We start from the raw sequence: 24,022 nt of genomic DNA on the forward strand, positions 1-24,022 counted from the left end.
AACAGGAGGAATTGAGTAAAAAGGAAAAAAGACTCTTAAACCTGTATGATCAATGGAAAATTAAAATCAGAACATCCAAAGGAGGTTGAAAGAAAGACATATCAGACGCTGAATTGTCTACAATAGCAGACAACATTGAAGAAGGAATGGATGATGTCATGAGAGTTTACAGTGAAATAAGAGACCGCGCCACACTGTCCACTGAGTTGAGACGCAAGGTTGATGCATGTGAGGCTGTGACTAAAGACCTCATGAGGATCGTCAATGAACGCTTATCAGGAGCAGATGGCGACTATGATGATAACCAAAGGAAAGAATTAGAAATGCTGAAGTCTGAATTAGAGCGTTTACAAGTAGAAAGAGACATGGATGTTGCTCGTGCTAGACTGGAGGTCTACGACAGAAAATTCAGACAAGAAACCGACAGACTGTCCATTCAGCAGAAAAACGGACCCCCCATCATTCCTTTTGAACCGTCTACATACCATCAAAACCCTCACATTGTTACACCAACACCAGTGAATGACATGTCCTGCCTAGCCCAAGCAATCCAAGACAGCATAGACTTAAACAGACTCCCAGTGCCAACACCCACAGTGTTTAGTGGAAACCCAATCCTGTTCATCGAATGGAAGGCTTCGTTCATGTCACTTGTCGACCGAAAAGGTATTTCTTCAGCTGATAAACTGTATTACATAAAGAAATACGTCAGTGGCCCTGCACATAAATGTCTCGAAGGCACATTTTTTTGCCATGATGATGAGGCATACAGAGATGCTTGGAGTAAACTCAACCAACACTACGGTCAGCCTTTTGGCATCCAAAGATCTTTCAGGGATAAGCTGTCAAAATGGCCAAAGATTCACTCCAAAGATGCAGAAGGGTTAAGAACCTTCTCTGACTTCCTAAGTGCCTGCCTGCAAGCCACACCCCATGTGAAGGGTCTAGAAATATTAAGCGACTGTGAAGAACTGTGAAGTTGATACAAAAGCTTCCTGACTGCTTAGCAACCAGCTGGAATTGCCGGGTCACAATGGCCCTCATGGAAGGTAAAGAGTTTCCCACCTTTGAAGATTTTACTAACTTTGTTTCTTTAGAAGCAGAGATAGCATGCAACCAGTCACGATCCGATATGCAAAGATGACAAGCATCAACTTCCAAAGTGCCCTGACTTCAAAGAAAGGTCCCTTGAGGAGCGACGAGCATACGTGAAGGATAACAAGCTTTGTTATGGATGTGTGAAACCAGGTCACGGTGCCAAGAAATGGCACTGTAACAGATGTGTTTAGGGCATGGAAGTAGTCGACTCAGGTACTGATCTTTTCAGCATTTATTTGCTCCTGCAGAAGACAATAAACCACAGACATTCTTCTGATCTCTGCACATCAGCTCCCTACACACAGGGTCTTCAACAGAGTAACACTTCTGTGAAGAAAAAACGTAACTTACGCAAAATCTAAATTATAGCTCGTCATAAATCCAAATTATGAGGGGAGAACAACAACCCCAAGTGAATAAAATAAATAACAGTGACAACTGCAAACATTCCAGCATTAAAACAAAAGAAAACACATACCCGCAGAAGACAATAAAACACAGACATTGGCTTCTGGTCTCCGCACATCAGTTCCCTACACACAGGGTCTATAGAGGGAAACGTATACGTCAGGACGACCGGATGTAGCGAGTACAAACGGCGCGAAATTAAACAATGACCAAACGTATACTTTTATCACCACTCCATCGTCTAGAATAATGACGCACCACACCTGAGAACCGTGGTCATGTTACCCATGCTAATGGTAGCTGATGTTAACAGTTATATTTAAGAACATGGCGAAATAGTGCGACATCGTTTTTCCCTCAACTTACCTTTAACAGAGTAACGCTTCTGTGAAGGAAAAACGGGACTACGGAAGCCGAGGAGGCGCAGGAGAGATGAATCGCAATTTCCGCAAATTTAACTCATCAAAATAAAATTCACACACACACGCTTAACAATATTGTTGAATAATAACCAAAAATAAGATACAATACATTGAAAATGACAGCGTATTTCTAACTCCGTTACACCACCACCGCCATATTTGTGATCTGTGTCGAGGAAGATACCCTACCTGTCTCCATGATGAGAATTACAGAAGACGTGATGGTAGAGAACAGTCTGTATCCTTTAACACCGCTCCAAACACTGTAAATGAAACCATGGCAGCCACAGCACAGCCAAGTGTCACTGGAGGTAGTCAGTCAGGCAGCACTTCCATGATTGTGCCTGTGTGGGTGTCTTGTGCCTGTGTGCTGAAAATCCATCCAACGAAAAGCTTGTCTACGCATTGCTAGACACTCAAGTCACAGCACCTTCATCAACAAGGAGGTAAGCATTGACCTACAAGCTGATGCCTACCCTGTGAAACTTAAACTAACTACTATGCTTGCCGAGAACATGATTGTGAAAAGTGAAAGGGTATTTGGACTCCATGTGAGAGGTTATAATTTGTGTGTTCACATTAACCTTCCTCCATCGTATACTGTTGTGTTCAAAAATGAAGAAACGCCGGACGGACAGAGGTCATCGCTGATCGAAAGGTTCAAATCAAATGTATTTAATAAAGGAGATGGCGTTGCGGTAAAAAGAACATCTCAGCTGAGGAGCCGCTGGTCTCAGCAACCAACAGGCCCCAGGTCAGTCCTTCGACCATCCCTAGTGCCCGTCTGTCGCCTCCACCAGTGAACTCGAGAACAATGGTTGCTACAGGTATTTATAACAATGCTTAAAGGTGTGAAAGTCAGTGTCCACACCTCTGGGAGTCTTCTGGTGAGTTCAATGTAACTCGGATTTCGAATGATCCTTAGTCAATATCAGTTGTTGTGCAAGTATTACATGCAAGCATTCCAGTTGATTACATTACATCAAATACAATCATAACTGTACATTGGTATTATTCTATTACAGTTGCAGATTTACAGTGGTTTTACAATATTGTCATTACTTTATTGATTACACAGTTTCAGAATCATGGCTGCATTCTGGTGTACACTATATGCATTTTTATTAATTTATGAACCGGATCGTCAATTTGTTTCTAATATCCTACAATACCAAGGACTGCATTCCTGCAGATCGTGATCACATTCCCACGCACAAAACTGCAAAACAATGGCCTCACTTAACAGCAATCGCAGATATGATGCCAGCTCTCCTCAATTGTGAAGTAGGACTCTTAATTGGGTATAACTGTCCCAGAACACTGACACCCAGACAAATAATAGCAGGAAAGGACAATGAGCCCTATGCCATCCTCACGGACTTGGGGTGGAGCATTGTAGGTTTTGCTCATCACCATGCCTAAATGAAACAGGATCAAGCCTTTGTCACAGAGTCACTGTAAAGGAACTCCCTATAATCACGCTGATGGATGTGATAAGCGCCCTGGAATCAGACTTTAAGGACACCAAAGAAGATGACAAGACAGTCTCACAAGAGGATCTCATTTTCCTGAACAAACTCAAGGAAGGCATAAGGAAAAATGACCTGGGACATTATGAGATGCCTCTGCCCTTCAAGCAACGGCCTCACTTACCTGATAACAAGAAACTGGCTGAAATCCGGCTCAGTCACTTACGACGGCGGTTCTACAGAGACGAGAAATATAAGAAGGACTACACAGCATACATGAAAGAAATCATTGAGAGAGGTGATGTTGAGGAAATAAACCAAAAGCCCAGTTTTGGACCAGTTCGGGCGGCATGCTCGCTGCATATTCCCATATGCTTTGTTTTGTACCCTGTGTAAGGATATCAATATCAATTGTGATTTGTGTTAAATAACTTGTAGCAGCAGGAGGGAGAAATTGTTTGTTTGGGTCATTTGACTAATTATTTGTTTTCTCTTTTGTTCACAGGGAGTCGGGAGTAGATTTAGAGCTACCCCGGGGTATATATCACCCGTAGGTTTACTTCTCTGTCTAGAAACACCAGTTTAGACCTGAGCGGACCGCCACCTGTAAGTTGGTTAGGGCGCCTTGACCGTGTGCCAGGTAGAGTGTTTTCAATTGGGGGTTAGTACAGGTTAGGGGTGGGGAGCTTTTTGTTAATTTCTTTGTTTTGGTCCGGCCACTCCTCCCCTTTTCCCAGAAAGTTATTGTTTATGTATGTGTATTTATTTTGTTAGATAAAAGCGTTATACTGTCTTTGGTGTTTGTCCTTCTCTCGCACCGCGACTCCATACCTCTTTTGCTGGCACCGGTGGGCCGGAGCAGTGAGTTGTCATGTTCCCCTCCCTTTTGGGAGCTGGAACGTAACACCACCCTAAAAAACCTGAAAAACGTCGTGTTGTGTTTGACTGTTCTGCAAAGTACAGTGGCACAAACCTCAACGAACACCTTCTACCAGGACCAGACCTGATGAACAATCTAACAGGTGTCCTCCTACGGTTCAGAAAACACCCTATTGCTGTCATGTGCGATGTAGAGAAAATGTTTCACCAGTTCCATGTCCAAGAAGACGATCGCGACTACCTGCGCTTCCTGTGGTGGAAAGATGGAAATATAAGCACACAACCTCAGGAATATCAGATGAAAGTACATATCTTCGGTGCAGTGTCATCTCCCGGCTGTGCGAACTGGACTGAAGTACTTGGCCAAGGAAAACAGTCAGCTACCTCCAATAGGATCTCAGTTTGTTGAAAGAGACTTTTACGTGGATGATGGAGTCACAAGTACTGAAACTGTAGAAGAGGCCATTCAGTTGGCTCACGAGGCAAGAGAATTATGTGCCACGGGTGGTCTGCGTCTCCACAAATTAGTATCTAACAACCATGCTGTTTTATTCATTCCCCCCTCAGAGTGGGGACTTTCAATGACATTCCACCTGAGCGAGCGTTAGGGATTCACTGGAGCCTAGAGAAGGATAGCTTCAGTTTCAACAACACCTTGAACGAGCAATCAGCGACACGCAGAGGCATATTATCAACTGTTGCCTCCGTATATGACCCTCTTGGCTTCCTTGCGCCATATCTTCTCATCGGGAAGAGGATCCTAGAAGACATGTGTCACCAGGGTATTGGCTGGAATGATTCCATACCAGAGATGCTGAAACCACGGTGGGAGAGTTGGTGTGAAGACTTTGCCAACTTAGAAAAGCTGGACATAGCTCGATGTTACATACCAGAGAATTTTGGAGAAGTTGTACATTACATTACATTACATGTCATTTAGCGGACGCTTTTATCCAAAGCGACGTACAATAAGTGCATTCAACCATAGGGTACAAACTCAGGAGAACAAGAAACAAGAAAGTGCAATTTCCTCAAATAAGCAAATTTACAATTTGCTATAGATGAGTGACGTTACAAGTACAATTTAAGTGCTACAATTTGTTAGTCTTTAGTCGAGGTAGAGTCTGAAGAGGTGTGTCTTTAGTTTGCGGCGGAAGATGTGAAGGCTCTCTACGGTCATGGTGTCTTCAGAGAGGTCGTTCCACCATTTTGGCGCAAGGACAGCAAAGAGTCGAGATCTAGTCGAGTGTTTTGCTCTCAGTGAGGGAGGGACCAGTAATTTTGCAGATGCAGAGCAGAGAGTGCGGGTTGGGATGTAGGGTTTGACCATGTCCTGGATGTACGCTGGACCCGATCCATTCACAGCATGGTACGTGAGCACCAATGTTTTGAACTGGATGCGGGCGGCCACCGGTAGCCAGTGAAGAGAGCGGAGGAGTGGAGTAGTGTGGGAGAATTTCGGAAGGTTGAAGACCAGTCGAGCTGCTGCATTCTGAATTGTAGTAGTTCACATATACTACGGTAATGTTGGCCATAGTGTTAAGGTAATTACGGTATCTGTATGAGCCACTTCACTATCTGTATACCGGCATTCGAGTTATAAGTAAACGGCAAGCAGACGTATCTTCTCCCTGTCTCCGTGTGCCCTTCCTTCACCTACAAATATTACAGTGGCGACGAGGTAAAAAAGTGAATCCACATCAGTGATGAAAACTAAAGGGGTTTGATGAGTATAACTTCTCCTACATGCAAGATTTCCCATGTTTTCTGGTTCGGAAGAAACCGTAAATGCTAGCTGCTGGAATCGATGCTAAGCAAGGCACAACATTTGAAAGTGCAAGAGCGCCCTCCTGTGGTGAGGGACTGTAACAAAAAGGGAAAATGGGGTTCAAGACAAAAAGGAAGTGGTTTAAATTGACAAAGAAAAACGGAGATTAACTGAAAGGGAAGTCAACTGAAGGATTCTTGAAAGAGGGGGAATTATAAAGTTGCAGAGACATTCAAATAAGACTACAACGGCAGAAATGGCATATATCGGAAAGGTTCCGGAATTTGACAGTAAGAAAGAAGATTTTGATTCATATTTGGAATGGTTTGAAAGATGGCTGTCTGCAAATGACATTGATGCAGAGAAGAATGCTGATGTATTCGTGAGTGTTTTGGGTCCGACTGAATATGGATTACTAAAAAATTTGGTTGCACCAAAAAAAAGTCAGTGAGGAGACTTACGATAGCCTCACGAAAGCCATGTCACTGCATTTCAAGCCGAAGCCTATCTTGATAGCGGAACGCTTCAGATTCTACAAACGACAGCAAAAGCAAGATGAATCAGTCTCTGAATATATCCTTGCACTGAAGAAACTAGCGAGCACTTGTGACTTTGGACAATTTCTCAATGATGCACTCAGGGATAAGTTTGTATGTGGCCTCTTAGGGGAGCAGTATCACAAAAGGCTACTCTCTGAAAAAGAACTCACCTTCCAAAAGGCCTGTGAAATTACACTTGCTCTAGAATTGGCCTACAAGGACACAGAAGAATTGAGAGAACATGCTGAGAAACCAAAAGATGCAGTTGACAAAGTCTTCAATACTTCAAGTGAAAGACGACATCACATGAAAGGTCAAAGTTCGCGTTACGACCGGCAGGATGTTTCTAGAGTAAAACAACGGGTTTCAGAGAAATGGCAGTGCTATCGATGTGGCAAAGATAACCATCAACCAACTGAATGCCACTACCGCACTGAAACATGCCATGGATGCGGGAAGGTTGGACATTTTAAAAGAGTCTGCAAGAAAATAAGACAGAGGGACAAAGCGCAAGTGGTCATAGCAACCAGGGAAACGGATGAATCGGAAGATGGTGATGACGATGAGCTGGAACTGTTTACAGTATACACTGCACAAGGAAAGAAAGACGGCATTTTTGTCAGCATGGAGTTATCTGGGAAACCAGTGAAAATGCAAGTGGATACGGGTGCTTCAGTATCTTTGATTCCAGAGTCCCTTTATCAGGAGCAACTGAAGAATTGCCCACTAAAACCAGCTGCCATTCACCTGTCTTCATACACAGGAGATATCATACCTGTGCTGGGGAAGGTCCTGGTGCCGGTGAAGTATGGGGAACAAGAGTGGAAGTTGCCACTTGTGGTGGTTAAAGGCAGTAAACCGCCATTGCTGGGAAGAAATTGGCTGCAGAAGATAAAGCTGAACTGGGGCAAGATCTTCAGCCTTCAGAGAACTGAACCACTCACACTGCAAGACATGCTTGATAAGCACAAAGACTTGTTCAAGGATGGATATGGGAAGATTAAAGACTTCAGAGCAAAGATTAGAGTGCAGAGCAATGCCAAACCCATTTTCCACAAGTCACGACCAGTACCTTATGCGTTGAGGGAAGCAGTGGAAAAAGAACTTGAGCGCTTACAGAAGAACGGAATCATTACACAAGTGGAAAGGAGTGATTGGGCTGCACCTATCGTCGTAGTACCAAAGAAAGACAAGACTGTGAGATTGTGCGGTGACTACAAAGTGACAAAGTGTGTGAATAGATGCATACTCCCAGAGGAATATCCTCTACCAAACGCTGAGGACTTATTTGCTACTTTGGCTGGCGGAATAGTTTTCAGTAAACTTGACCTGTCCTTCGCTTATCAACGATTGCAGCTTGATCCAGAATCAGAGCAGTATCTGACGATACACACACACAAGGGCCTCTTCAGATACCACCGTCTGGCCTACGGTGTCTCCACAGCTCCGGCAGTGTTCCAACACACAATGGACCAAATCCTTCATGGAATGGAGAATGTAGTGTGCTTTATGGATGACATTCTTGTCACAGCGCCTACAAAAGAAAGACATTTAGCAATATTAGATGAAGTCATGGAAAAAGCATGGAATAAGGATCAAGAAATCAAAGTGTGCATTCTTGCAAGATTCTGTGGAGTACCTCGGATACCGAATTGATGCACAAGGACTTCACCCAACAGCAAGCAAGGTGGAAGCTGTGGTGGAAATTTGTGGATTTAGCCCATGTGAGAAATCAAAAGTATCTTGAGCTTGCTTTGTGATTAAGTATTTATTACTAACTAGAATATAGAAAAAAGATAAAGAATACAGAAATCATCAGCACAAGTCGTAAGCACAGACAGAAGTCAAATGACTACAATTCAGCTGAAAAGGGACAGATGTTCCTTCCCCCAAAAGGAGCAGGAAGATCTGACAAAGTTGAAGAGGAGAACAGGAGCTTATATACACTTCAGAGAGGTTTGTGGTGCCTCAGGACAGGACAGCCCACCCCTCAAAGAGGAGTGTTGGAAAAGTACCAGATGATGTAGGGGTGACCCTGTGACCCTCCCTTTATGGACCCAGACAATCAACAACATCTAAAAGGTCAGCCAGGGCACGTATGGTTTCATCTGTGTCTTATCTCACCCTGGACTGCCTTAAGTCACCGGCTCACATCAAAGGTCACATTCCTGAGAGCCTCACCCCACGCAGGCTCAACAATTTTCCCCCAACATCCCTCTCTTTTTGTCATTTTTGACAATCCGGAATCAACTTAAGAAACTCTAAACAACAATCAAATCGAAATTAAGAAAGAAAATTAAACAACAAAGAAAACGCTTAGAACATACATCAGTGGTGTAAATTCACGAAGATTCAGAACATCACATCATTAACTTCTAGGTACATTGAGAACTCTTGCTAAATATTAACACCATACATGCTGTTTAGTTACACACAATCCTCACACTCATCATCACTGTCAGAGCTTATACGGATAGGGTGGAGTCCATTCCTGAACCGGACACCGTATAGTAGTACTTGTGTGTTCAACTGATACATGAGTACTAACAACCTTCCTTACAAAGAGCTTTAAAACAGTTACAATTAGGGTTGTAACAATTACAGACAGATTGATGCCCCCTAATTCCCATAGCAGTTCCTTGAAGAGAGAAGGTCCCTATGATCCAACAAATGCCTGTTTTTCCCCAAACAGATTCCAGTCGTGGTCGTGCAATTCCTTACTGCCCCGTTCTGTGTCTACCACCACATCATAAACCGATGATGTTGCATCGGAGATGTAAGCGCAACATTCAGTATTAATCGCTTTGCATACCAAGCCTTGTGAGGCCAGAACGAGGTCCAGAGCCATTCTATTTTGTAGTACCATGTGTTTGATGTAATTTACTACAGTCACTCGTACCTAGAGAGGAACCACCTAGAAAGTGATAACGTTGGTTAAGGGATGGACCGGAATCTAACCAACATCACTTTAATATTATTAAATTAATACCTATAATTAATTAATTAAAATCTATTGGTCTATTTTCATGATTGAACCGCTTAAACGCAAAACGTACAACTTCCCCCTTTTCACCCTCATAGGCAACTGTGCTTTGCGCTGTTGTCGCCGTGTGCGGTGGAGGAGTGTAACAGTCTTCATCATTACTCACAAATCGATGAGATAGCTCAGGCCACCCCATGACATCCCATGGAACAGGAACCAGCATAGGTGCTCTAGATGAAATGGGCATATGCTGACATATCCAACAATTAGACATTCCTTTTGTTAGCAAAATCCTTCATAATAGTCAATGCAATATTATCATGCTTGTACGGTGGTGTACGGTTTGGAAGGTTCCTTAACTGTAGGCTTACCTTGCATGCATACTGCCAATCTAGCCGAGTGAAATGGGCTGGTTCCGTCGTACAACCTTCGGGTAGAGCGCACCAGAACGGGTATTCCCAACTTGCATCATATTTAGGACAGACACCGTACAAGTATCATTTGTCCCACACTGAGTTCTAACGTCCTCCGAGTCCAGGACTGACCAGTGACCTAAGTGCGGCGTGCTCAGCCGTAACATGTGAGCTTTACAACCCTCCTCCCCACACACCCCTCTCGGACATTTGAAAGAGATCAACCCTTGCCTCCCAGTTGCTTTAGTGGGGGGCTGTTCTGGCCTAAGGGAGGTCAGGGCCTGTGGTTTAACGGCCTCGTAAATGATTTCAGGTGGTACTGTTTTAGGTTGTGTCTCGCTGACAGGCTGGTAAGTTCTTTTGCATGCCTCCCTCCAGTTGCTGGAGCCAGTGTGGGCTGGTATCTCCTGACACGATCGTGGTTTACTGCACCAGAATGGTGGATCTGCTAAATCAAAACTCTTCCCCCCACAGTACATATTCTTCTCCCAACCCGGCAACACACACAATTTCATTTACATAACTTTCTATTTTAACCCATGCATCATGTTCGATTGTGTAGAGCAAACACTCTGTCTTGTCGCATTGTTTTGCTGGACAGTGGAAACTTCCTGAAATTCTCTATTGGAGCGTGGAGAAGGCCGGAATCTGTGGTGTTCACATAGGGAGGTCGTAGCTCATTGATCGTGAGTGGGATCAGCACAAATGTGGCCAGTGATAGTGATAAACACATGTTCATTCTCAGGCTCTAACCATGCTTCCTAAGTGTTCTTTGGCGCTGGAGATCTGTCTTTTATCGCTGTTCTCCGGGTGGCTGCCGTCCTTGCTGTCTCTGCCGTCTCTACCGGGCTCGTCGGTGTCCTGGAACACTGCAGTGGGGGAGGGCTCTCCACCCTGCAACCCCTTAACCGGAACCAGATGGAGGTGCTCCTTCGCCTCCTGGATCCGGGATGCGTTTGCAGTGGCTGGCGTGAACCCACGTCGCTTTCCCTTCCACCTTAACTGCCGTCTCCGTGGTCAGGAGTACTTGGAAGGGCCCCGTGTAGCGTCTCTGCTTCCAGTGCTTCCTCCAGTGATCCTTAATGAGGACCCAGTCTCCTGGTTTCAGGTGGTGCTGCATTGCTGTAGCTGTGGATGGAAGCGCCGCTTTCACCTCTTCGTGCAGTGCTGAGAGTGAAGGGGAGAGGTTAGCACAATATCTCAGCATGCTCATTTATAGCAGTGCACATCCCCCCTTTGCCCACGTGATCTTTTCCGTGAGACAACTTAGCATAAATGTGGAAGAGAGCACGTGGCAAACAGGGCCTACTGTCCGGCCCTGTGTAGATTCCGCCCTCAAGAATGGCACCAGATCGTTTCCACAGGGAACGCTCCTGTGCACCGGCAAGAGGCCGAAGTGTTGAAAGATCGGCATAAGGACTAGGATCGGTCGGTGTGGAAGGCATGTGAGCCAGGGGGAAAAGGAAGCCCTGCGAGGCTGCCTTCTTCGCAGCCGCATCCGCGCCCCTATTTGCTACAGATACAGGGTCAAGAGAAGAGGTGTGAGCTTCACGTTTAATGACTGCAATGGCTCTGGGTAGTAAAATGGCATCCAGAAAAGCCGACACAAGGGTATGATGTGCAATAGGCTTGCCAGATGACGTAAGAAACCCCCTGTGTCTCTAAAGAGCTCCGCACCAGAAGAATAACGTGAATCAGTGAAGATGTTAACTGTTTTACCTTCAGCTGCTTTACATGCCTCGGCAAGTGCAATCAACTCTACCGCCTGTGCTGAGAAGTGTGAAGGAAGCCTGCCACTAACAAGTGTGCTGTGTGATGTAACCACTGAAAACCCAACCTGACCGCTGCCCGTGTCTGGTGAGCGAGAAGCGGAGCCGTCTACAAACAGCTCAAGATCTGCATTGGGAAGAGGTGTGTCCAACAGATCAGGCCTTGGTATGCATGTCTGCTGCAAGACTTCGACACAGTCATGAAGCTCTCTGTCATCTGCAGTTGGAAGAAGTGTAGATGGGTTAAGGACATTGCATCGTTTGACAATTACATTAAGTTGTAGGATACCTGAACCATCTCTGAGCAGAGAGGTGAGAAGTCTTCTGGGCATATAAGATATGAGAGACAGTAAGTGGGACCATGAGTGGGACATCACAGAAGCCCACAATGTCACATGATGCTAAAATGTCTCTCTCGGCTGCTGCCACTGCTCGCAAACAGAGGAAGACCCGAAGCAACAGGGTCAAGTTTTGAGGAGAAGTAGGCAACAGGCCTAAGTTGTCCTCCATGAAGATGACACAAAACTGATGTCATTTAACAGTCCTTCTGGTCTATGAACTGAGTCTACGGTAAGTCGGGTCTCAGCAGGCCCAGAGTCGGGGCCTGTGATAAGGAAGTCTTTAAGTCCTGAAAAGCCTTTTCAACTTCAGTAGTCCAAGTCAGTTTGTCATGCGCGCTAAGGCCTTTACCGTGGACCATGAACGAGAGAGGTGCCTCTCTTTCTGAATAAATAGGGATCCACCGTCTACAGTATGAAGTCATCCCCAAAAAACTCATCATTCGTTTTTTTTTTTTTTTTGGTACCAATTGAATTGCCCCAATACGTTTGGGAGAGAGGGATTTTGCCCTCAGCTGTGATCACATGTCCCAGATAAGTCACTTGTTCTAGAGCAAATTTAAGTTTTTCGTAGGCAAGCCTTATGTCCGTTCTCTGCCAAATGTTTAAGTAGCGAAATTGTACCAATTTTACAAGCCTCCTTTGATGGGCTGCAAATCATCATATCAGCCACATAATTTAGATGGGCCGACCCTGCAGGGAGTTATAAATTATGTAGATGTTCCTAAGCGCTTCTGTGGAATACACCTGACTTCTGTGGTAACCCACTGGACATCCTATCCATTTATAGCCGCGCCCAAAAAAGAAAAAAAACAAACCAACTTATGTCTTCTTGTTTGGGAGGCTATACAAGTCTGCGTGTTATGTGTATTCCTCAACGAGCTCTACTGTTCTGTGTACACTTACTCGTGTGATCAACGTAGTGCGATCTACATTACCACTAGCGCTATACTCTTCATGAGGATCCTCTGCACCCGGTCTGAACTTTAGGCCGAGACGCTGTTGCAACCATGGACCAAGATCCTGTATCCCAGTGAGATGGTTTAGCCAATGAAATGTGGAGTAGAATCGAGGAACACCTTTTTTCCTTTGGGAAGGAGAGAGAGATACAGACACCGCAGCAGCCTCCTCTGACCAATACACATGCTTCAACCATAATCTCTCTTTCTCCAACTTTTGGTCATGCCATACGTCCACATACCTTCTATCTCACCCTGTGCTTACATGGGATGTGCAATGTAATGACTGTTCATGCATGTAATCTTCTACCGTGTGTGTATGCGCAATTTTTACATGGTCATGAGTAATTAATGCATCAAGGTATGCTAATAGTTTTCATCCATATACATACAGGAGGGTTTTTGGACTGTAGTTAAACATCTAAAATAATTGCAATTTAGTCTCTTTTTTTTTTTTTTTGTGTGTGCCATCTGATGTTGAGCTCAAACACAATGCCAAATGCTCTTGAGTCAACTACAAGTGTTACCGGATGGCAAATCGTCACCGTTAATTATGGGAATCTCTGAATATAACTCGACATGCAATCTAAGATGTGTGTGTGTGTGCAGTTGTGTTAGCTATGTGTTCCGTTTATGAGTGTGTGTAGGGTGCGTTACTTTCTCCTCCGTGATGGGGTGCTCCGTCTCTGGGGTCCGCCCCTCCCTCTGCCTTCCTCAGTCAGACGTGTGATGTGTCTCATCCTCATGTGCTCAGGACACTCTGCTCGCCAATGTCCCTGTTGTCCACAATTGTAACACACGCTTGGATCATAACTCCCGTAAGTCCGATCTGATCTGCCTCTGCCACGAGCTCTTCCATAACCTCTTCCTCTTCCACGTTGGCCTTGGGCAATTGTTGGCACTGCAAGCACGTAAAAATTGCATACTGAGCCTTTTCCAAACCTTTTAGTTTGTCCTTTTTCTTGTGTAACTCATCTTCAGCGTGTTCAGCGTGCTGAAGGATGTCTGCAAGAGCACACGTTTTCCAGGTTACACATGATCTTTTCACCATCCGTTTAAGTTCAGGTCTCATTCTGCTTATAAAATGTTCTTTCAGATGGACTTCATACGGCATTAGGGGCTGTGCCCCCATTGGATCAGGTCGCTTAAGGCCACTGTGGGTGTCAAAAGCTGTCGTCAGGCGTCCCAGGAATGAGCTGCATGTTTCTTGTGGCCCTTGTGTCATAGAGGTGACGGTGGGGAGGTTCAGTCTCAGAGGAAATTGTTCTTTTACCAACACAATGAGAGCATCTACAGCACTTCTAATGTCCATATCTGTGCCGTGCTCACAATCAGGATCTTTAAGGCGAGCAGCCATTCTTGTGGTGTTGAACACACTCTGAACCTTGTGATAGTCATGTGTCAGAAGTCTGCACATCAGACGCCGCAGCTCTGACATGCTAGGATGGTATTTTCTGACAAATTGCTGAAAATCAGTCTCCCACTTTGCAAGATTGTCCTTGGGACTGCAGACGTGGCTCATTGCCTTGGTCACATCGGTATCTGACCAGGGTCTGAGAACCAGCATCGGCCCTTGCGCCCCCTCCACTGGAAAAGAAGCTGCAGGATCGAACAACGTCTTTTTCCCTTCTCTGAGCAAGACCCGTCTTTGTTGAGCCTGCGAGCGGGTCACAGTAGGTGAAAAGGTCATCTGGCTGGTGTTGGAGGTTGAATCTGGCTTCCCTCCTGGTGGGCTGTTGTCAAGCCGAGGAAAGGTTGTTTGTGCTGCTTCCTGCCGTGGAGACTGCGGGCTCATGAAGGCGGGAGCTGGAGGAGCAGTGAGGGGAGGGGGGGAGTCCAGATCCGTGTCCACCAATCTCCTCAGGAACTCATAAAAACAAGAATAAAGTGTTTTTGGGTTAGAAGGGGTACACGTTTCAGAACTTTTTGTAGGATCTTGGGTCTTTAATGAATTAAATGCTACCAACCTCTGTCTCTCCCTTCTCTCCGACTCATACTTCCACATCTTGAAAGCTTCCCAATCTGCCTTACATACCACATTCTTTTTCTGCTTTCTTCTCGACAGGCCTGCATGCTGAGCTGCATCGTTCTTCTCCTTCCCCCTCAGTTGCAATTCCAACTGCTCCAATTGATTCTCACTCAAACTCCCCTTTGAAGGAAACCCCAATTCAACCCATTTTTGTATTTGATTCAAACTGCCAGGATAACGCTCTGACATAAATTTACACAATAGTGGCAGGATATTAGTCTCATGGTTATCACCCGTCTCCCCTTTACTCTGAACACTACTCATTTAGATATCCGTATCTGTAGACAAGGAGTGTACGCGCCTATAAAGGTGCGCACAAACGGAGAAATACCACACGTATAACCAAGGCAAGTCAGTGACCGTTGCTTTCTCTGGCCACTCAGTCTACTGCATTTATCCAAAGTTGGCCTGTGAATTTTCAGGAGACACAGGATATGCAACTTGAGAAAATACTACAGGTGACCCAGACACGTCTGTCTACAACACACTCGTTGTGAGATAGGCCTAAAACCCTTTTGTCAATGACTCTGTCTGCCTTAAAATAATTTTGATCTCTCACCGCGTGTTCGTCGTTTCTTTTTCTTGAACTGGATGGATCGGCAATCCGGGTCTCGTCGGGACGGCAGCTTCTCACCCTCATGGAGGAATCACCTATACTATATGGCCTCCTGTCCGTCCGTCAGAGTCCAGATCACGCGTCCATCCCATCCTCGTCGCCAAGTTTGTGGTGGAAATTTGTGGATTTAGCCCATGTGAGAAATCAAAAGTATCTTGAGCTTGCTTTGTGATTAAGTATTTATTACTAACTAGAATATAGAAAAAAGATAAAGAATACAGAAATCATCAGCACAAGTCGTAAGCACAGACAGAAGTCAAATGACTACAATTCAGCTGAAAAGGGACAGATGTTCCTTCCCCCAAAAGGAGCAGGAAGATCTGACAAAGTTGAAGAGGAGAACAGGAGCTTATATACACTTCAGAGAGGTTTGTGGTGCCTCAGGACAGGACAGCCCACCCCTCAAAGAGGAGTGTTGGAAAAGTACCAGATGATGTAGGGGTGACCCTGTGACCCTCCCTTTATGGACCCAGACAATCAACAACATCTAAAAGGTCAGCCAGGGCACGTATGGTTTCATCTGTGTCTTATCTCACCCTGGACTGCCTTAAGTCACCGGCTCACATCAAAGGTCACATTCCTGAGAGCCTCACCCCACGCAGGCTCAACAATTTTCCCCCAACATCCCTCTCTTTTTGTCATTTTTGACAATCCGGAATCAACTTAAGAAACTCTAAACAACAATCAAATCGAAATTAAGAAAGAAAATTAAACAACAAAGAAAACGCTTAGAACATACATCAGTGGTGTAAATTCACGAAGATTCAGAACATCACATCATTAACTTCTAGGTACATTGAGAACTCTTGCTAAATATTAACACCATACATGCTGTTTAGTTACACACAATCCTCACACTCATCATCACTGTCAGAGCTTATACGGATAGGGTGGAGTCCATTCCTGAACCGGACACCGTATAGTAGTACTTGTGTGTTCAACTGATACATGAGTACTAACAACCTTCCTTACAAAGAGCTTTAAAACAGTTACAATTAGGGTTGTAACAATTACAGACAGATTGATGCCCCCTAATTCCCATAGCAGTTCCTTGAAGAGAGAAGGTCCCTATGATCCAACAAATGCCTGTTTTTCCCCAAACAGATTCCAGTCGTGGTCGTGCAATTCCTTACTGCCCCGTTCTGTGTCTACCACCACATCATAAACCGATGATGTTGCATCGGAGATGTAAGCGCAACATTCAGTATTAATCGCTTTGCATACCAAGCCTTGTGAGGCCAGAACGAGGTCCAGAGCCATTCTATTTTGTAGTACCATGTGTTTGATGTAATTTACTACAGTCACTCGTACCTAGAGAGGAACCACCTAGAAAGTGATAACGTTGGTTAAGGGATGGACCGGAATCTAACCAACATCACTTTAATATTATTAAATTAATACCTATAATTAATTAATTAAAATCTATTGGTCTATTTTCATGATTGAACCGCTTAAACGCAAAACGTACAACTTCCCCCTTTTCACCCTCATAGGCAACTGTGCTTTGCGCTGTTGTCGCCGTGTGCGGTGGAGGAGTGTAACAGTCTTCATCATTACTCACAAATCGATGAGATAGCTCAGGCCACCCCATGACATCCCATGGAACAGGAACCAGCATAGGTGCTCTAGATGAAATGGGCATATGCTGACATATCCAACAATTAGACATTCCTTTTGTTAGCAAAATCCTTCATAATAGTCAATGCAATATTATCATGCTTGTACGGTGGTGTACGGTTTGGAAGGTTCCTTAACTGTAGGCTTACCTTGCATGCATACTGCCAATCTAGCCGAGTGAAATGGGCTGGTTCCGTCGTACAACCTTCGGGTAGAGCGCACCAGAACGGGTATTCCCAACTTGCATCATATTTAGGACAGACACCGTACAAGTATCATTTGTCCCACACCGAGTTCTAACGTCCTCCGAGTCCAGGACTGACCAGTGACCTAAGTGCGGCGTGCTCAGCCGTAACATGTGAGCTTTACAACCCTCCTCCCCACACACCCCTCTCGGACATTTGAAAGAGATCAACCCTTGCCTCCCAGTTGCTTTAGTGGGGGGCTGTTCTGGCCTAAGGGAGGTCAGGGCCTGTGGTTTAACGGCCTCGTAAATGATTTCAGGTGGTACTGTTTTAGGTTGTGTCTCGCTGACAGGCTGGTAAGTTCTTTTGCATGCCTCCCTCCAGTTGCTGGAGCCAGTGTGGGCTGGTATCTCCTGACACGATCGTGGTTTACTGCACCAGAATGGTGGATCTGCTAAATCAAAACTCTTCCCCCCACAGTACATATTCTTCTCCCAACCCGGCAACACACACAATTTCATTTACATAACTTTCTATTTTAACCCATGCATCATGTTCGATTGTGTAGAGCAAACACTCTGTCTTGTCGCATTGTTTTGCTGGACAGTGGAAACTTCCTGAAATTCTCTATTGGAGCGTGGAGAAGGCCGGAATCTGTGGTGTTCACATAGGGAGGTCGTAGCTCATTGATCGTGAGTGGGATCAGCACAAATGTGGCCAGTGATAGTGATAAACACATGTTCATTCTCAGGCTCTAACCATGCTTCCTAAGTGTTCTTTGGCGCTGGAGATCTGTCTTTTATCGCTGTTCTCCGGGTGGCTGCCGTCCTTGCTGTCTCTGCCGTCTCTACCGGGCTCGTCGGTGTCCTGGAACACTGCAGTGGGGGAGGGCTCTCCACCCTGCAACCCCTTAACCGGAACCAGATGGAGGTGCTCCTTCGCCTCCTGGATCCGGGATGCGTTTGCAGTGGCTGGCGTGAACCCACGTCGCTTTCCCTTCCACCTTAACTGCCGTCTCCGTGGTCAGGAGTACTTGGAAGGGCCCCGTGTAGCGTCTCTGCTTCCAGTGCTTCCTCCAGTGATCCTTAATGAGGACCCAGTCTCCTGGTTTCAGGTGGTGCTGCATTGCTGTAGCTGTGGATGGAAGCGCCGCTTTCACCTCTTCGTGCAGTGCTGAGAGTGAAGGGGAGAGGTTAGCACAATATCTCAGCATGCTCATTTATAGCAGTGCACATCCCCCCTTTGCCCACGTGATCTTTTCCGTGAGACAACTTAGCATAAATGTGGAAGAGAGCACGTGGCAAACAGGGCCTACTGTCCGGCCCTGTGTAGATTCCGCCCTCAAGAATGGCACCAGATCGTTTCCACAGGGAACGCTCCTGTGCACCGGCAAGAGGCCGAAGTGTTGAAAGATCGGCATAAGGACTAGGATCGGTCGGTGTGGAAGGCATGTGAGCCAGGGGGAAAAGGAAGCCCTGCGAGGCTGCCTTCTTCGCAGCCGCATCCGCGCCCCTATTTGCTACAGATACAGGGTCAAGAGAAGAGGTGTGAGCTTCACGTTTAATGACTGCAATGGCTCTGGGTAGTAAAATGGCATCCAGAAAAGCCGACACAAGGGTATGATGTGCAATAGGCTTGCCAGATGACGTAAGAAACCCCCTGTGTCTCTAAAGAGCTCCGCACCAGAAGAATAACGTGAATCAGTGAAGATGTTAACTGTTTTACCTTCAGCTGCTTTACATGCCTCGGCAAGTGCAATCAACTCTACCGCCTGTGCTGAGAAGTGTGAAGGAAGCCTGCCACTAACAAGTGTGCTGTGTGATGTAACCACTGAAAACCCAACCTGACCGCTGCCCGTGTCTGGTGAGCGAGAAGCGGAGCCGTCTACAAACAGCTCAAGATCTGCATTGGGAAGAGGTGTGTCCAACAGATCAGGCCTTGGTATGCATGTCTGCTGCAAGACTTCGACACAGTCATGAAGCTCTCTGTCATCTGCAGTTGGAAGAAGTGTAGATGGGTTAAGGACATTGCATCGTTTGACAATTACATTAAGTTGTAGGATACCTGAACCATCTCTGAGCAGAGAGGTGAGAAGTCTTCTGGGCATATAAGATATGAGAGACAGTAAGTGGGACCATGAGTGGGACATCACAGAAGCCCACAATGTCACATGATGCTAAAATGTCTCTCTCGGCTGCTGCCACTGCTCGCAAACAGAGGAAGACCCGAAGCAACAGGGTCAAGTTTTGAGGAGAAGTAGGCAACAGGCCTAAGTTGTCCTCCATGAAGATGACACAAAACTGATGTCATTTAACAGTCCTTCTGGTCTATGAACTGAGTCTACGGTAAGTCGGGTCTCAGCAGGCCCAGAGTCGGGGCCTGTGATAAGGAAGTCTTTAAGTCCTGAAAAGCCTTTTCAGCTTCAGTAGTCCAAGTCAGTTTGTCATGCGCGCTAAGGCCTTTACCGTGGACCATGAACGAGAGAGGTGCCTCTCTTTCTGAATAAATAGGGATCCACCGTCTACAGTATGAAGTCATCCCCAAAAAACTCATCATTCGTTTTTTTTTTTTTTTTGGTACCAATTGAATTGCCCCAATACGTTTGGGAGAGAGGGATTTTGCCCTCAGCTGTGATCACATGTCCCAGATAAGTCACTTGTTCTAGAGCAAATTTAAGTTTTTCGTAGGCAAGCCTTATGTCCGTTCTCTGCCAAATGTTTAAGTAGCGAAATTGTACCAATTTTACAAGCCTCCTTTGATGGGCTGCAAATCATCATATCAGCCACATAATTTAGATGGGCCGACCCTGCAGGGAGTTATAAATTATGTAGATGTTCCTAAGCGCTTCTGTGGAATACACCTGACTTCTGTGGTAACCCACTGGACATCCTATCCATTTATAGCCGCGCCCAAAAAAGAAAAAAAACAAACCAACTTATGTCTTCTTGTTTGGGAGGCTATACAAGTCTGCGTGTTATGTGTATTCCTCAACGAGCTCTACTGTTCTGTGTACACTTACTCGTGTGATCAACGTAGTGCGATCTACATTACCACTAGCGCTATACTCTTCATGAGGATCCTCTGCACCCGGTCTGAACTTTAGGCCGAGACGCTGTTGCAACCATGGACCAAGATCCTGTATCCCAGTGAGATGGTTTAGCCAATGAAATGTGGAGTAGAATCGAGGAACACCTTTTTTCCTTTGGGAAGGAGAGAGAGATACAGACACCGCAGCAGCCTCCTCTGACCAATACACATGCTTCAACCATAATCTCTCTTTCTCCAACTTTTGGTCATGCCATACGTCCACATACCTTCTATCTCACCCTGTGCTTACATGGGATGTGCAATGTAATGACTGTTCATGCATGTAATCTTCTACCGTGTGTGTATGCGCAATTTTTACATGGTCATGAGTAATTAATGCATCAAGGTATGCTAATAGTTTTCATCCATATACATACAGGAGGGTTTTTGGACTGTAGTTAAACATCTAAAATAATTGCAATTTAGTCTCTTTTTTTTTTTTTTTGTGTGTGCCATCTGATGTTGCGCTCAAACACAATGCCAAATGCTCTTGAGTCAACTACAAGTGTTACCGGATGGCAAATCGTCACCGTTAATTATGGGAATCTCTGAATATAACTCGACATGCAATCTAAGATGTGTGTGTGTGTGCAGTTGTGTTAGCTATGTGTTCCGTTTATGAGTGTGTGTAGGGTGCGTTACTTTCTCCTCCGTGATGGGGTGCTCCGTCTCTGGGGTCCGCCCCTCCCTCTGCCTTCCTCAGTCAGACGTGTGATGTGTCTCATCCTCATGTGCTCAGGACACTCTGCTCGCCAATGTCCCTGTTGTCCACAATTGTAACACACGCTTGGATCATAACTCCCGTAAGTCCGATCTGATCTGCCTCTGCCACGAGCTCTTCCATAACCTCTTCCTCTTCCACGTTGGCCTTGGGCAATTGTTGGCACTGCAAGCACGTAAAAATTGCATACTGAGCCTTTTCCAAACCTTTTAGTTTGTCCTTTTTCTTGTGTAACTCATCTTCAGCGTGTTCAGCGTGCTGAAGGATGTCTGCAAGAGCACACGTTTTCCAGGTTACACATGATCTTTTCACCATCCGTTTAAGTTCAGGTCTCATTCTGCTTATAAAATGTTCTTTCAGATGGACTTCATACGGCATTAGGGGCTGTGCCCCCATTGGATCAGGTCGCTTAAGGCCACTGTGGGTGTCAAAAGCTGTCGTCAGGCGTCCCAGGAATGAGCTGCATGTTTCTTGTGGCCCTTGTGTCATAGAGGTGACGGTGGGGAGGTTCAGTCTCAGAGGAAATTGTTCTTTTACCAACACAATGAGAGCATCTACAGCACTTCTAATGTCCATATCTGTGCCGTGCTCACAATCAGGATCTTTAAGGCGAGCAGCCATTCTTGTGGTGTTGAACACACTCTGAACCTTGTGATAGTCATGTGTCAGAAGTCTGCACATCAGACGCCGCAGCTCTGACATGCTAGGATGGTATTTTCTGACAAATTGCTGAAAATCAGTCTCCCACTTAGCAAGATTGTCCTTGGGACTGCAGACGTGGCTCATTGCCTTGGTCACATCGGTATCTGACCAGGGTCTGAGAACCAGCATCGGCCCTTGCGCCCCCTCCACTGGAAAAGAAGCTGCAGGATCGAACAACGTCTTTTTCCCTTCTCTGAGCAAGACCCGTCTTTGTTGAGCCTGCGAGCGGGTCACAGTAGGTGAAAAGGTCATCTGGCTGGTGTTGGAGGTTGAATCTGGCTTCCCTCCTGGTGGGCTGTTGTCAAGCCGAGGAAAGGTTGTTTGTGCTGCTTCCTGCCGTGGAGACTGCGGGCTCATGAAGGCGGGAGCTGGAGGAGCAGTGAGGGGAGGGGGGGAGTCCAGATCCGTGTCCACCAATCTCCTCAGGAACTCATAAAAACAAGAATAAAGTGTTTTTGGGTTAGAAGGGGTACACGTTTCAGAACTTTTTGTAGGATCTTGGGTCTTTAATGAATTAAATGCTACCAACCTCTGTCTCTCCCTTCTCTCCGACTCATACTTCCACATCTTGAAAGCTTCCCAATCTGCCTTACATACCACATTCTTTTTCTGCTTTCTTCTCGACAGGCCTGCATGCTGAGCTGCATCGTTCTTCTCCTTCCCCCTCAGTTGCAATTCCAACTGCTCCAATTGATTCTCACTCAAACTCCCCTTTGAAGGAAACCCCAATTCAACCCATTTTTGTATTTGATTCAAACTGCCAGGATAACGCTCTGACATAAATTTACACAATAGTGGCAGGATATTAGTCTCATGGTTATCACCCGTCTCCCCTTTACTCTGAACACTACTCATTTAGATATCCGTATCTGTAGACAAGGAGTGTACGCGCCTATAAAGGTGCGCACAAACGGAGAAATACCACACGTATAACCAAGGCAAGTCAGTGACCGTTGCTTTCTCTGGCCACTCAGTCTACTGCATTTATCCAAAGTTGGCCTGTGAATTTTCAGGAGACACAGGATATGGAACTTGAGAAAATACTACAGGTGACCCAGACACGTCTGTCTATAACACACTCGTTGTGAGATAGGCCTAAAACCCTTTTGTCAATGACTCTGTCTGCCTTAAAATAATTTTGATCTCTCACCGCGTGTTCGTCGTTTCTTTTTCTTGAACTGGATGGATCGGCAATCCGGGTCTCGTCGGGACGGCAGCTTCTCACCCTCATGGAGGAATCACCTATACTATATGGCCTCCTGTCCGTCCGTCAGAGTCCAGATCACGCGTCCATCCCATCCTCGTCGCCAAGTTTGTGGTGGAAATTTGTGGATTTAGCCCATGTGAGAAATCAAAAGTATCTTGAGCTTGCTTTGTGATTAAGTATTTATTACTAACTAGAATATAGAAAAAAGATAAAGAATACAGAAATCATCAGCACAAGTCGTAAGCACAGACAGAAGTCAAATGACTACAATTCAGCTGAAAAGGGACAGATGTTCCTTCCCCCAAAAGGAGCAGGAAGATCTGACAAAGTCAAAGAGGAGAACAGGAGCTTATATACACTTCAGAGAGGTTTGTGGTGCCTCAGGACAGGACAGCCCACCCCTCAAAGAGGAGTGTTGGAAAAGTACCAGATGATGTAGGGGTGACCCCGTGACCCTCCCTTTATGGACCCAGACAATCAACAACATCTAAAAGGTCAGCCAGGGCACGTATGGTTTCATCTGTGTCTTATCTCACCCTGGACTGCCTTAAGTCACCGGCTCACATCAAAGGTCACATTCCTGAGAGCCTCACCCCACGCAGGCTCAACAATTTTCCCCCAACAGAAGCCATAGTAAACGCACCAGCTCCACAGAATGTGACAGAGCTAAGATCATTCCTGGGATTGCTTAATTATTATGGAAAGTTCTTGGCAAATGTATCTACATTACTGCATCTGTAACGGAGTTAGAAATACACTGTCATTTTCAAAGTATTGTATTTTATTTTTTTGGTTATTATTCAACAATTTTGT

At 45.5% G+C, this 24,022-nt stretch overlaps 2 protein-coding genes across 2 annotated transcripts; both read right to left on the minus strand.

Annotated features, from left to right (window-relative positions):
• Positions 1-8,336: 8,336 nt before the first annotated feature.
• On the minus strand, positions 8,337-15,338 carry LOC144390902 (uncharacterized). Its single transcript, XM_078097385.1, has one exon. It carries the CDS (start codon positions 15,336-15,338, stop codon positions 13,788-13,790), a length of 1,551 nt encoding a protein of 516 aa, XP_077953511.1. The 3' UTR covers positions 8,337-13,787.
• Positions 15,088-22,857, minus strand: LOC144390901 (uncharacterized). The gene has a single exon (XM_078097384.1). The coding sequence runs from the start codon at positions 22,855-22,857 to the stop codon at positions 21,307-21,309; it is 1,551 nt and encodes a 516-aa protein (XP_077953510.1). The 3' UTR covers positions 15,088-21,306.
• Between the last annotated feature and the right edge of the window lie 1,165 nt (positions 22,858-24,022).

This window comes from Gasterosteus aculeatus, chromosome Y (genome assembly GCF_964276395.1).
Source record: "Gasterosteus aculeatus chromosome Y, fGasAcu3.hap1.1, whole genome shotgun sequence".
Lineage (NCBI taxonomy): Eukaryota > Metazoa > Chordata > Actinopteri > Perciformes > Gasterosteidae > Gasterosteus > Gasterosteus aculeatus.